Here is a 14,295-nt window from a genome sequence, read left to right as displayed (position 1 = left end):
CTAGGTCCCCTCTTGCTTTGTTGCATCATCTCTACAGGGCAGGTAAAAGCGAGTCTCCCACCTACATCAATCCCCAACTCACGGAGAACATGACCGAAAAATAGCTCTCAGGAGTCAAGATGAGGGTGCTAGACTCAGTTAAGGTAATGGGTTACCTAGCGTCTTCGACTTTCAGCCAAGTATCTACATTGAAACACAATGTACAATTGACATGGATACCCTCTCAGTTACCCTGGAGATCATCAGCATCCTTCTGTGACTTTGGGGTCTAATGTTTGTATTCATAAAGTCAGTGAAGGTCTCAGCAACCCTGCCTTGAGCAAAAGGCTCGTTCGAAGAATTGAATTTCATCTCCTGCCCTGGATCTGCATCACTTATGCCTTTTCGCTAATCGAGCGTACAATCATCTCGGCCACCAATATTATTGGCATGGAGGATGATCTTAACTTGACTGAGCACCAGTTCAACGTGGCTCTTCTGGCCTTTTCACACACCTTAAATTAAAATCCCTTCTAACATTACCATCAAGTGAATCGGGAAACAGAGTTGCCTCACGGTTCTCATTGCGTCTTGGGGTGCCATTGCGGTGTATCTCCTTGATGTCAAACAGGACACCCACCTCATACATACGACCATACCCACTGGAGAACTCGGGATCCCGTCCGCTCTCCCATAGATAAGCCAGTGAGGGGCGGATTAGTAGTTGGGTCGGTGACGACCAGCGAATCCCCGCTGTTGTATGTGGGATCAAACTTTTGGAATATGTTTCTTTTTGCTATCTCTATTTGAAAAGGATTATAATCATTTTTCTGTTACTGATGCTCTGGCTTTTCTTCCTTTTATTTACACATGTGGTTTTTTTACTCTACGCTAATATTCAAGAGTACTATTTAGACTCTTTTCGTAAAAACACATGTCCCAAAAACAGGCACGTTTCCGCGTTCAAACGGAAAGCCTTACCACTTCGGCAACAGCAGCCGGGGCAACCGCTCTCTCAGCTTCGGTTGAGGGTCCGAGGGTAGTATCAATATCCCCCGCATGACCCCAATCTTGGAGTTAACTGGGAAAGTTACCGCGTTGATAAGCGCGAATGTTCAAGATAAGTTTGGTCCCGAGATGCCATGTGGGTCACACCCGATCAAAAGAGGCACACCTCGGCTCAGTATAGGCCATCGTGGGCCACAAAAAAGCAACAGGCCTACCAGGCTGGTCTTGTAAGTCGTCAGCTGGCTCGCTCAGTTCTTCTCTAATGAGCATGCAATTGCGGTGTGGCTAATCGGCGGTTGTGACTTGTCATCATCCACCCAGTGAATAGCCAATATTTAAGTCTGTCCAGTTCCTTACAGTAGGAGGTCGACTAGCAGACTTAGGTGCGCATACCGCTTTCAGGTTTCTTCTTTGTTCGAACGTCCAAAATGACCAATACCGTCGTCGTTGTGGGGTAAATATTTTGATCTCTTGAAACTAGAAGTAAGTCGGCTCAGCTAACATTATCAGTGCCGGTGTTATTGGCCTCACATCAGCTTTGCTACTGGCCAAAGAAGAAGGCAATGATGTTACCGTGGTCGCTAAACATATGCCCGGTGACTATGATGCTGAATATGCCTCCCCTTGGGCAGGAGCCAACGTCATTCCGTGAGTAACGCGGGTAATGGTAGTCAGCCTGCGTCTGTTCTGACAACTTTCCAGATTGGCCCCCAAGGAGGGAAGCCGCTGGGAACGAAGAACTTGGGTTGCTCTGAAGAAGTTGACAGAAGAAACTCCTGAAGCAGGGATTCATTTCCAGAGTGCGTTGCTGACCCCTCTCCATCCACCCTGGTTATCATGATTAACACTGCATCTGTAGCGACTCATGTAATCCGTCGAAACAAGGACATGGAGGCTGACGCGTCTGGCTTCTCATCTCACTTCTACCAGGATAATCCATGGTTCAAAGAGATCTTTAAGAATTTCCGCGAAAACCACCCTTCAGAGATAGCCTCTGGGTATGACTCGGGATTTCAGTATCAGGGTATCTGTATGAACACAGCAATCTTTCTCCCGTGGATTCTCGGCCAGTGTCTCAAGCACGGCGTTACGGTCAAACGCGGTATCCTCGCTCACATCGAAGAAGCCAAGTACCTAAGCCACACAGGTCGAACAGCGAATATCATTGTTAATGCTACTGGCCTCGGTTCTTTGAAGCTTGGCGGCGTCGAGGATACAACAGTCGCTCCCTCTCGCGGTCAGATCGTGGTTGTACGAAACGAGACTCCCAAGAACTTTCCTCTCTTCATGTGCTCAAGCACCCTCGATGGGAGCGGCGAGGAGATTTACGCCATGCAGAGAGCGGCTGGAGGTGGTACGGTCATTGGAGGCACATACCAGATCGGCAACTGGGACTCTCAGCCCGACCCTAACACCGCGAACCGGATCATGGAACGAATTGTGACTCTTTGTCCGGAGATTGCTGGCGGCAAGGGTGTTTCAGGGTTGAGTGTCGTCCGGCATGGTGTTGGCTTCCGCCCATGGAGGAAGGATGGCCTCAGGCTCGAGGAGGAGAAACTAGATGATGAGACGTGGATTATCCACAACTACGGACACTCGGGTTGGGGCTATATGGGGTCATTTGGCTGTGCCGAAGGAGTTCTTGAGTTGGTTGAAAAGGTTACCAAGACTAGAGCAAAGTTGTAAGATGCCAGTGTAGTAGTTTCGGCATTTCATTTCTACCTAATCCCATCAAATTCTTATCCTCGAGTCTCGGTGTCCCTGGTGAGGAGGGCAATACTGCTTGTAGATATGTTAGACGCTTGCTCACGGAAGCCCTTGTTTTCTTCCAATACATTTCATGACAGGGGTAAAATAAAGTAATTGCGCGGCCGAATAGCTGACTATTACTATATAATGTTTCTGCTATGGCTACACTTACGAGAACCAAATATTGTCTTGGTTCAAATTTCTTAGAGCATTGGTTTTTAGTCCTGGCAAATTTTATCATTGTGTTCTTTGATACGGTGCCTCACGGAGACGGAACTTCGTATCGAGAAAACTTTCCTGACCCTTTCTTGCATTCTTTTGCATGTTCTACTCAAAGCAAAAATCCTGTCGGGAATGGATCTTCTGGATCAAGATGCACATTTTTCTCACCGGTGATCCAAGCCCTTCCCTTGATTGTCGGCAGCACTGCATCCAGGTCCTCAACTTTTGCCGTGCCTCTAATGTGACCGATGAACTGAGTGTTGATAATGCTCCTAAACCTGACCGGCTCACCAACTTTGACAAGGCCTCTGGCATGGAAAATGGCGAGGCGAGAAGAGCTGCCAGTACCGCATGGGCTTCTATCTAGCCTCCCTGGCGTGACAATGACCGTATGCTTGACTGTCTTGCCCTCAGGCCCATCGAGTAGCGGCTCCGTGATGATGACGTTGTTGATGCCACAGATTGCCGGGTTCTCGGGATGTGTGGGCATGCACTCAGCCAGAACAGCGCTCTTCAGCCGTTTTCCGAGGTCGATGAGACGATCCGCGTTGACAGTTTCCACCATAACACCCAGTGCGTCTGCCTGGACGAGGACATACCACTGGCCCCCGTATGCAATGTCCACGACAACCTTTCCAAGCCCAGGAACACTGATCTCTTTATCAAGGGCGTAAACAAAGGCAGGGACGTTGTCGAAAGACACAGACTTGCATTTGCCACCCTGACACTCCGCTGTTGCCACAACCAAGCCCGCCGCGGTGTCAAGTCTGACTTCCGTGACAGGCTCCTTCATCGGCACGATGCCAGTCTCGAGAAGAACCGTCGTCGTACACACAGTGTTGGAACCAGACATGGGTACCCAGTCGCCAGGGGCCATGATCAGAAAGCCGGCATCAGCGTCGGGGCGGCAAGGCGGCACCACAAGATTTACGCTCATTTCCAGACGTCCTCGTGGCTCTTGGAGAAGCAACTGGCGCAGGTCGTCCTTCTCAGCCATGTAACGGACGAGCTTGTCGTGCATCGTCTTTGCGGGGACGTCAATCACACCTCCTATGACCACATCGCCTACTTCACCTTCAGCGTGACAGCAGACGATAGATATGACCCGTTTTGACCTCATGGTGAGTGATGTGAGAAGAGGATAAGAGAAGGGAGTGGCTTGTTTTGGTTGCGAGGGATAATCTAATACCAGGGCTGGGAGCAGGGAGAAAGGTGTACAAGGCTCGTCGAATGCTCGTCTGTGTGCTCGTTAAAGGGCACACGTTACAGCCCTCTTATTGTTGAACGGGTTATCGGGATCGCATGCCCTTCGCGGAAACTTGCCTCATTGTGAATCAGCTAATGGCCTGGACCCCATCCCGCCGTTCCCCGCAAGTAATAGCGACCTCGAGATATGTATGAGATGTTGATAGCGTCTAAGAAAGTTTTCGGTGCAGCCCCGTGGGGTAGTTAAGGCCTTTGGCGTCCGGGGCAGCAGACAAAGCCAAAGCCATGACTTATCTTTATCTCGTCTTTGGTGAGACGGCTTCCTAATTAGGTCTAGTTTATCTAACAAGCCAGAGTTCTCCTTACTGGCCATGCAAGGCACGTGACCATAGTTGGAGCTCTTGAATATGGCCTAATTTAATAAAATATGCATGTTAACCTGAGCTCCAAGCGGGCCACTAATAATGCACATGTACTCACATCAGATCCACCATCTCGCTATCAGCTATCAGTGACCTCGGCGGACGGAGTACGCCGTAAGCCTTACTTAAGTGTTCTACCAAAGCAACCCCGCCTGCTGCTCTATCTGGTTTCGCCTTGACATCTTACTGAGATCACAGCAGCTACTTGTCAACATTCGCGCTAAACCCTCGTTAAGAAACAAACGTGCCATATCAACATGGACGCATACCATCTTTGGATCGGTGGCCAGATGGTGACTGGCAATGGCCAAGAGTGAGTGGCCGAAACCACCCTCTCCAGACCTACCTACGCATATTTCTTATTCTGACTCACTTGGACAGACTGACTATCAAGAGTCCTGCCACCGGAGAGCTGGTTGCGAAGTGAGTCCCGACTCTCGTTTCACGGCCGCATGCCTTTTCGCTGATCCTTTAGATGCCATACCGCGTCAGAGCAAGACATCGATATCGCAGTCCAGACGGCGCAGAGTGCGTTTGAATCTGGAGTCTGGTCAAAATGCCCACGCCAGACGCGAGCAGAGGTACTAGAAAAGGCCGCCACCTTGCTCACCGAAAACCTGGAGGAACTCATCTTGCTCGAGGTTGCGCAGACCGGGCGAGCCATTCGAGAGATGCGCGCTCAAGTGCCCTCTCTCGTCCGGTGGTTTCGGTACTATGCAGCCTTGCTCCGCACTGAAGAAAGGGCTGTGCTTCCCACTTCTGGCAAACTTCACAACTGGGTTGACCGCGTGCCCCTCGGTGTTGTGGCGCAGATCACTTCCTTCAACCACCCACTTCTGATTGCCGTTAAGAAGCTCGCCCCTGCACTGGCAGCGGGAAACAGCATTCTCCTGAAGCCGAGTGAGCTGACACCGCTTTCAAGCCTGAGGCTAGGGCCCATCTTGAAAGCGGCAGGCTTGCCCGACGGCGTGTTCAACGTCGTCCCTGGCTTTGGGGCCATCACTGGAAAAGCACTCACCGCACACCGTCTGATCAGAAAGGTTGATGTGACTGGCGGCACCGCAGCAGGTCGCCTCATTGGGGCCGCTGCTGGGCAGAACCTGGCTCACCTGACTGCCGAGCTCGGGGGCAAGGCACCAGTCGTGGTCCTCAAGGACGCCGATATTGACGCTGCTGTGAACGGTGTCGCCTTCGGGGCCTTCATCGCAAGTGGCCAGACATGCGTTGCAGCAACGCGCATACTCATCGACAAGAGCATCTCATCAGCCTTTCTACCCAAGCTGATCAGAAAAGCAGAAATGATTTGTGACAACATAGGGCTTCCCACCAATCCAGCTTCGTCTATGGGTCCTCTGATTTCTGAAAGGCAAATGAGCAACTTGCAAAGCCTCATCGACGATGCTGTAGCTGCTGGAGATGCCAAAGTTCTCATCGGAGGAGCACGATTGAAGGGCTCCTCTAAGCTCGATGGTGCCGACTTTAGCCGCGGTTTCTTCTTCCCGCCAACCATCCTATCTTCTACACTCGCCAACAATATCACGCATAGCAGGATTTGGCACGAAGAAGCTTTCGGGCCCGCGATAGTGATTGCCGAGTTCGAAACGGTGTCTGAGGCTATTGGGCTGGCCAATGACACACAGTTCGGCCTGGGCGCTGCGGTTTGGACCAGGGATATCAGTCAGGCCTTTGAGGTTTCGCAGAGCATTCAGGCCGGCATCGTTTGGGTAAATACGCACCATCGTAACGATCCTAGCAGCCCTTGGGGAGGGGCTACCAACGCTAGTGGTGTGGGTAGTGAGAACGGGATTAGCTCGTACCACGCCTACACTACCATGAAGAGTACCATTATCAACTACGCACCTAGCGAGGAAGCACGGCAGTTGGAAGACTGGTTCGGCGGGGATGATAAACAGGTTCGGTACGGATGATGCATTCGCACAAGTGGTCTAGCTGTTGTAGCCTATGTTCGATTGCTTCCTCGTTCCCTGGTGGCAGTTAGCTCATTATCCACCTCGCAAGACAATTCAGGTCTTGCGTACCCTGATTCAAAGAGTTCAGATGCCTTGCATAGAGCGATTGAACGTATTCAGTAACATGAGGTGTCCTTATCGCCATTAATTCAAGGAGACAGTTTTGAACGAATGTTAACTAGTGAAAGAACGTTGTCGTTCTTTGTTACCAGAAATACAGGACCGGGCATTCATGCCATCGGCTTTTGCGTCAGTAAAATATTGCAGGACACTGGCCGCACTGTGTCAGAGGATTATAAGAGGTGCTAACCCCCACCACATCTTGACAACTTCTTGGTTAGATCGGCAAAGATATGCCGAGGAGATGCACTAGGAACCAATACTCACCTAGTCAGGGCTTGTGGCGGGGTCCCGAACGCTCCATTGAAGAGAACGAAGTTAGACTATTCATTAACTATTGATAACTAATTTTGCTTTGTACGGTAGCAGGCCATAGCGCAGACTTGGAAGTAGCCTCTTTGACAACAGTGAACACAGGAGGCGTTAAGGAGGCCCTGGCGTGGCGTAACTTAAATGCTAAGAAATGTCACAGCTCCGTGTGAATGCGGCGTCTGCCGTCACTAACCAAGCTCAGTCCGTTGCGACGAAACGTGCAATAAATACGTAGCTCTGTTCCTAGCAGTACCGACGCCAGCTGTTTCCCAAACCCAAACAGCCCCTATCCAACCTGTGGTTGAACGAGTCAAGGAGCTCTTGGCATATCTGAGTATAATTCTTCCAAGATGCGCTTCTTTTTACTCAGCCTTCTTCTCTTCTTCCTTTCTTCAGCACAGGCGCAATGGAGTAGGTGTGATAAGTATTGGAATCTCAAGCCCGGGGATGTCGGTCGCAAGTGGACAGTCAAGACTGACTGCCACCCTCTCGCCGGCTATCCCAAGCAGTTTGGGGACACAAAGATTATTGTGACCTACACTCGGAAGTGGAGCCAGCTATCTACCAAGACCAAGAATGCCGTCAAACCAGTTCTTGAAAAGTCCCTCGCAGAGACTTTCGAAACATACAACAAGTTCGCAAAGCTTCCAGCGGTAATCGTCATTATTCTGACCACTGCCGTCGACGGCCCCACTACAGCAGCGACGAGCAATCCGTACGAGAAAAAGTCACCCTTCCAAATCCAGATGTATCAGCGGTGGACGACAGAGGCGACTACTAACGTTCCTCGAGCCTTATTTGCAGTGGCACACGAGTTGTACCATTGCGTGCAAGACATGAAGATGGGAAATGCTCGCGATCCTGAGTATATTCGGGACGGAACCGCAAACTATTTCGCTAATGTCGTCTTTCCGACTTCCAACACTGAATGGCCTGGGAAGAAGTTCAGTGGCGCTGAATACGACCCTGCTGTACCTCTATACGCGCATGATGGACTAGCTGCTTATGCAGCGAGTGTATTTTTCCAGTCCATGGGGAATCACCGGAACCTACACTCTATGAACGACTGGGTTTTGGGGACGCCCGTAGGATTCTCCGGCGCTGCGGAGAGGCAGCGCCTCTCGGAACTGGGTAGCTTCGTCGATACATTCTTCACTTTCGCTCAGGAGTTCGCTCTCCAGGCTATTGAGGATACGAGCGGAGTCATGATTCCGACCATACCGGAGATCCCTCCTAAGCCCGTTTCAATCAAGATGAGCGCCGGGGCCGCGAGCACTACTGGCACTGCAACACTTACAACTATCCCATTCACCATTTCTGTCTTCAAGATCACCGTCAAGACCGGTCAGACCGTCAGCATCTACTCATCTGCCAACAGCTATCAGAGGGTAGCATATCGGAAATCCGGCGTCAAAGACTGGGTCGACATGCCAACTGATGCGACGTCAGGGAAACCTCATGACCTCCCATGCAAGAAAGGGGACACTCCAGTTACCTTCATCGTTTTGTTCATATCCTCCAAAAATGTCAAGACTGACCAGGTGAAGATCACCGTCAAGTATAGCCGACCCAAGCAGTGTGGCGGGAGGACTGGATTTGTCCATTACCCGCTCTTCAACCCGAAAACAAGCGGTGGGTACTGTCCCGAAGGCACACACATCTCCAGAACGGCAATTTGGTGCTGTCCTGATGGATTGGAACTGGACGAGGAGGTGGCTAGTCAAGTGAGCATCTGCTGCCCTCCAGGTAAATCGCGACTCTTCAATATCTTGGGCATGGGGCTAATTTCAGCAGGGGTTAACTGCCACGACGAAATTATTCCTGGCAACATCAGGTGCGCGAATTCAGATTGGGTTCTTTGGACGAAAGAATGGAGAGAGGTGGGATGTTGTCAGAAGGGTTATTACCCGAACAGACTACGGTACTGTGTTAAAAGCTTTGCTGATAAAGATCCCCGCATGGTGGAGGTAGGTGTAACCAGAACCTTTATGTTGAGTTGCATGTTCGCTGACAGGAGGTCTCCAGGTTTCCCAAGATAGCTAATTGGGCATCTTGGGCAACTTGAATAGTTCTACAACGCGGGCTGATCAAGGGGCTTAAGCACTACCTGGGGTACGCAATTCAACTTGAAGGTCGCTACCTATCACCATTAAGCTTCGCAAAAGGGTGCGACTTAAACTAAAAATCTGGTTATTGGGGTTGATAGCGCGCTGCTAGTCATAATCCGCTATGCTTACATTTATGATCTAAATCCTGGACCCATGTTATCACTTACTTCCCCAGCACGGCACGCTAGGTGTGAATCTTTTTCTTCTTCTTTTGTGGGTTACACTACCTTTCAAGTTGGATATGAAGTAGCAATCCACAAATTATCGTCGTCAACTAGCTTATACGGGCATTTGGAGCACTGCCAAATTTCCCCTAGCTCATCATTCATCAGTGACACGTAGCAGAGAAACCGGTCAGAACCTCGTTGCAAGTAGCTGGCGCTTTCACCAAATGGTCTTTGTCTATCATCAACGATCTAGGCTTCCCGCTAGTGGATGGTATTCCGCTCAACCGATCGGCCCTGGTGAAGGCATGCTCTCATATAGTACAGACGAGCTGGACGGTACATGCTAAGGAATTGGTGATATATCGTCGATTCATAGGCATCTAGATCTTTGGTCGGTGCTCATTCGTCATGTTTCCCTGTCTTGTTGTTAGGCTCTAAAATAAATTCCCCTACGAGTAAATCTCAGGCATCGACTTATTACTGATGAGCCGGATCCAACTCCAGAGACTCCTCCAGAGCATGCCAAGTATAGGGGTTGGTAACTATTGTGTTTACTTTCCCGAATAATTGCCAATGCTTTCAAAGATAATTTCTCCCTCGAACTGGGGCTGTAAAATCTGCGCCCTTGCAAAGTCTCCGTGTAGTTGAAGCTAACAAAAGTGTGAGTGGTGATTGACTCGCAAGTTTATTCTACATAGTCAATGCAGAGCAGATCAATACTTTATTTAGTCAGACGCACCTGTTTCTGTCCGGTAATCTCTTCCCTATTTACAGTCAGCAATTTCAATATGGTTTCTGTCCCAGGCTAGTTCACACGGTCGGCAACAGAAGGGTAACGGAGTTGATGCATGGGAAAATGCCCACTCGCTATCGACCATGGCAAGATTCTCGTTTTCAGCCATCCTAGTGCAATTCCAGTTGATAGCCTTACCCGGGACTTGAGGTTCAAGTGCAGAGGCAGAGATATATCAGTGGAAACATTGAGAGTTTAGAAGCAGGGATAGTCGTACCCGGTGCCAGTCATTGCAATGCTAGCACAGGAGACATGCTGCTTAATTATCATACTAGACACCCAAGCAGTGGGTAATTTCGTGTCGTGGCCTTCGGACTGCATCTATGACCATCTTGGTAATACCCACACCTGTGCAGTGTAGTGTATCTCGCAAGTCATGCCTTTACAGTCCCATCTCTCAACAACCCATTCGATATCAGGCTGCAGGATCTTGTTCGGATCGGACATATGGAGGAGTCGATAAAACAGGTGCGCGATGCATCATGCCATGGATTTGGTGACGAGCGTATCGACATGTTTGCTGCGGTACATATCAGCTGATTTGATAAGCTGTTCCAGTCTCGCAAGATCTCCCCCTAGCCACTCCTTCTTATCCAAAGTATGAGTTGAGATCTCACTAGGTATCCATTTCATGAGGAAGCTGATTCAAGCAGTTGAAATATCACATGCCAAATATCACAGCAAGGGACGGATATCTGCCAATTGAGGCGCGTCGTTTTACATGGTGACTAGACGCAAAGCAGCAGAATTGAGGGCGATCACTGTGGCAGCTTTCCAACTAAGCGTGAGGAGTTCATTGTTGCCCATGGACCTTTGACCGTACGGCATTTACTAAATCAGAACGCTTAGCTATCGTCGCAAATATATCTGTCCCCTAGTATAACGTCTTGATAACTACTTATTCGTTATCCTTTAGTTGAGAGCTCAAGATATGCATGATACTAGCAACACTAATTGCGATATTCGTTGATAGATATCTCGCCAAAAATCACATAACACAACCCCAAATGGTGTTGAAAAGTGCCTGGAAAAGCCATTGTTTTCGAGAGCTGGCATTTGAATTTATTCGGTATAGTACTCTACAAGCATGATGTCGCTGTTCACGCACTTCTCCCTCATCCCAATGTAGCTTGGGCAGCTCAGCATCGCAGCAGAGAGGGTAATATCTTGGATGCAATAAGGATTGCTTTATCATGCCCGGTCTTACTTCCTTCATTCCCCCGGGATCCCCCGAAAATAGTGGAAAAGGACCACAAAGCGTTCAGACAGGTCGCAATAAATAGTGACGCCAGACAACACCAGAATGAGTTTTCGCCCGAGACTACCAAGGCTGTCATGTATGCTGCTTACGCACAGAACAGCTGGCCATTAACTGCCTCGATCTCTTTGTTTACAACGCATACCCATGCCATGGGAAGCACAGCTTGCTTTGAGAGAACCACGAGGTCCTGATTAGCGCATCTATGCTCAGTCAGCATCGCCTCCGCCAGCTGCTATCATCAGGAAAAAGATCCCGGCTTAATCCTAGTGCTCACTGCCATGGTCGAGAAATTGGTCACTGTTTTGGTCATGTGCACCCCCAAGTCCAGCCCATGAACACTGGTGTGTGTGGCAGAGCCGTTGTTGAAAACTTTGGCGTTCGTTAGCGTTGTCTTGGGATGTCTGCTCTGCGTTAGCTTGTTGCCTAGCTTTTGATCTCGTCAAGGCGCCTTGGCGTGTGTGAACATGTCTCGTATTAGGTGACGGACTCCTGCCTTTGGTTGCCATATTGGCTCTGTGACTACTTTGCCCAATATTCTCGTTAGGTAAGAAATGAAAGTGTAGTGCGATGAAACAAACAGTGACGACCTTCCAGTTTCTAGCTTTGCATAGCGTCTTGCGCTTCTCTTTGTGAGCTGTCTGCCAAGATGCCCTCGTAATCCCCACCATATGTCTTAAGGATCCAGTGACTCTGGAATAGGAATAGCAGCTGCATTATCTCCGCCAAGCTAATAACGTACGTTTTTCTATTTTCGGCAGGATGCAAGAGTCCGGTTCCGCCGTCTGCATCCATGAGCCCGACTGACGGTGTGTGCTAATGCACGCATGTGTTGTCGACCCATTCACCCAAGACGGGCGTTTACGATCAGGCGAGCAACCCCTCTTGTTACAATCCATTGTTTTTGTTTAAAGGCATATGGACTCATGGCAACATATTCATAGATTGAAGCTAAGCCACACTCTTTTAAACACTTGTATTTCTCCCCCAAGAGAGAACCAATGTCAGAGGTCAAACATTGGTCATTTCACCCAAGTCTATTGTTCTCCAACACACTTGTCCTCTCAATTCAACATGACAGTCGCAACACCGGCTCACAATGCCGGATCGATACGGTTTACTCCTATTGTCTTGGTTATATATGACCTTTATGTCATACGTGTCTCAGCTCCTCTCATCTGGCGCTGCTCAGTGCAGAAACACCTACGCCCATTGTTCTCAAAGAACTTCTCTCCAAGACACGTGGATATTGGTGTTGGCAATGGTTACTTCCCAATCAGAGCCCTCAAAGACCTAGGTCGAAAGGCCAAAGACCAGCATCTGACTCTGGTCGACTTGAGTCAAGCCTCTCTCAGTGCGGCGAAACAGGGGATTCTATCTCGTCATCCAGACATTGACATTCGCACCGTTCATGCTGACGCGGGAGCACCGCTTCCCGCTTCGTTGCAAAACGAGAAGTTTGGCTCTGCTTCTCTGTCCCTCATCATGCACCACATGCCCGGACCTACTTTGTCCAAATCCAAAGCAATCAGGAACGCCAAGAGCCTTTTGGCGGACGATGGGGTGCTGAGTGGATCTACAATCCTAGGCAAGGTTTGGGAGAAGACAGAAAAGGGGTATCAGGTCAAGGCTGAGCAGAAGGTGGGCCGCGTTGCCACCTTTGCTTTGGGTTTCTACAATAAGAGAGGTATATTTGATAACTACGAAGAAGATCCTAGAGTATTTGAGCAAGTCTTGAAGGAGGAATTTGAGGAGGTCGAGACGCGAATTGTGGGTATGATATTCATATTCAGGGCTGCAAAGCCCCGACGACAGTGACGAGATTTAAATTAGTCACTGCGAAACGAGCGAACCCTTGAGAATCATTTCCTTTGCCCTATGATCCTAAATAGACACGACTGTGAGGTCAGATTGTTGGTTCCCGCCATGTCCACTCTACCTCGACTCGTCTTGCTTTGAGTAGTACTGTTTTGGCCTGCAAATCTTGCCTGGCTCTTCGATCTGGCATTGATTAATCAACCAAGCTTTTGGCCTAACCATCACAAGGAATCATACAGCCGAATCCGATCCCGTTAGCCCTCATCACCACCGCCCGCTCCTCGAGTCACCCGACTCAGACCCGGCCGCACACCAATCGGCCTTAGTATTATACGCTAAAGTCAATGTTCAACGGAGAGAACATCGACGTGGCACGAACCACCAACTACAAGGCCCGGGCCGCAGATGACGGACCGCGCTTACGGCGCCGTTGTACTGTACATTGAATGTCCGTTGCAGTCGGTCACCCGTCAACTCCACAACTGCATGCACGTGCGAAAGTCAAAGCGCGAAATGTCGGGAGGGGGAAGAGGAATCGTTCCAAGTAGAAACTGTCTTGATCATGATGTTTAGCGAGTAGTCGTTCGCGTACCATGCGTTTCATTGATAGATGCCGTTGCTTATGCATGCGTAGTTCTAGAGGCGGTGAGCTGAGGCCAATGAGCAGGTGACACGACATGCGTTCACCACTGCACAACGGCTGCATAAAACATTGCGGCTTAAGAGTGATAGGTTTCTCGCAGCTGGTCCGGGGGTTCCGAGGGGAAAGACCTTGAGCGTTCCGTTCATCCCCACCAACGAGGAGCGGCATGCGGACAACCACTGGCTGTTATCTCCCGGTTATGCGTCTACGGGACATATCTCCTCCCAGAGACCACGTCAGCCCCATTCAATGTCACCCATAGCCACTGCAAGATTTAACTTTGGAGGTGGTGCGGGACACATGGACACCATATCAGGTGTTGGCCGGGGGTTACCTTGGCTCTGGTGCCATCATCTCTGGTCTCGGTTCGAACTGGTCGCACAGACTCCCGCCACATTATCTGCAACCGCCCACCGGACCCAGCGCACCGGGTCGTATCTTTCAATCGGGGTTGTCAAAGAGGAGGTTGTTTACTCAGTCCCCACTAACAGCATCTACGAGATTGAGGGAATTTGGTGCC

At 49.8% G+C, this 14,295-nt stretch overlaps 5 protein-coding genes across 5 annotated transcripts; 4 read left to right on the top strand and 1 right to left on the bottom strand.

Annotated features, from left to right (window-relative positions):
• Window positions 1-1,415: 1,415 nt before the first annotated feature.
• NECHADRAFT_94818 (uncharacterized protein) lies at window positions 1,416-2,673 on the top strand (the record flags this gene model as incomplete). Its single annotated transcript, XM_003040284.1, has 4 exons — window positions 1,416-1,441; window positions 1,498-1,635; window positions 1,690-1,787; window positions 1,847-2,673. 4 exons carry the CDS (start codon window positions 1,416-1,418, stop codon window positions 2,671-2,673), a joined length of 1,089 nt encoding a protein of 362 aa, XP_003040330.1.
• Window positions 2,674-3,067: 394 nt separating this feature from the next.
• NECHADRAFT_82312 (uncharacterized protein) lies at window positions 3,068-4,078 on the bottom strand (the record flags this gene model as incomplete). The annotated part of the gene is made up of 1 exon (XM_003040265.1): window positions 3,068-4,078. The coding sequence occupies one exon, from the start codon at window positions 4,076-4,078 to the stop codon at window positions 3,068-3,070; it is 1,011 nt and encodes a 336-aa protein (XP_003040311.1).
• A 765-nt stretch (window positions 4,079-4,843) lies between these two features.
• On the top strand, window positions 4,844-6,514 carry NECHADRAFT_82311 (uncharacterized protein; the record flags this gene model as incomplete). The annotated part of the gene is made up of 3 exons (XM_003040283.1): window positions 4,844-4,899; window positions 4,968-5,009; window positions 5,062-6,514. 3 exons carry the CDS (start codon window positions 4,844-4,846, stop codon window positions 6,512-6,514), a joined length of 1,551 nt encoding a protein of 516 aa, XP_003040329.1.
• An 824-nt stretch (window positions 6,515-7,338) lies between these two features.
• NECHADRAFT_82310 (uncharacterized protein) lies at window positions 7,339-9,075 on the top strand (the record flags this gene model as incomplete). Its single annotated transcript, XM_003040282.1, has 3 exons — window positions 7,339-8,822; window positions 8,925-8,955; window positions 9,058-9,075. 3 exons carry the CDS (start codon window positions 7,339-7,341, stop codon window positions 9,073-9,075), a joined length of 1,533 nt encoding a protein of 510 aa, XP_003040328.1.
• Window positions 9,076-12,388: 3,313 nt separating this feature from the next.
• Window positions 12,389-13,277, top strand: NECHADRAFT_82309 (uncharacterized protein; the record flags this gene model as incomplete). The annotated part of the gene is made up of 2 exons (XM_003040281.1): window positions 12,389-13,088; window positions 13,207-13,277. 2 exons carry the CDS (start codon window positions 12,389-12,391, stop codon window positions 13,275-13,277), a joined length of 771 nt encoding a protein of 256 aa, XP_003040327.1.
• Between the last annotated feature and the right edge of the window lie 1,018 nt (window positions 13,278-14,295).

Source organism: Fusarium vanettenii (assembly GCF_000151355.1).
Source record: "Fusarium vanettenii 77-13-4 chromosome 7 genomic scaffold NECHAsca_72_chr7_6_0, whole genome shotgun sequence".
NCBI classification, from domain to species: domain Eukaryota; kingdom Fungi; phylum Ascomycota; class Sordariomycetes; order Hypocreales; family Nectriaceae; genus Fusarium; species Fusarium vanettenii.
This window is presented reverse-complemented; position numbering and strand designations above follow the sequence as displayed.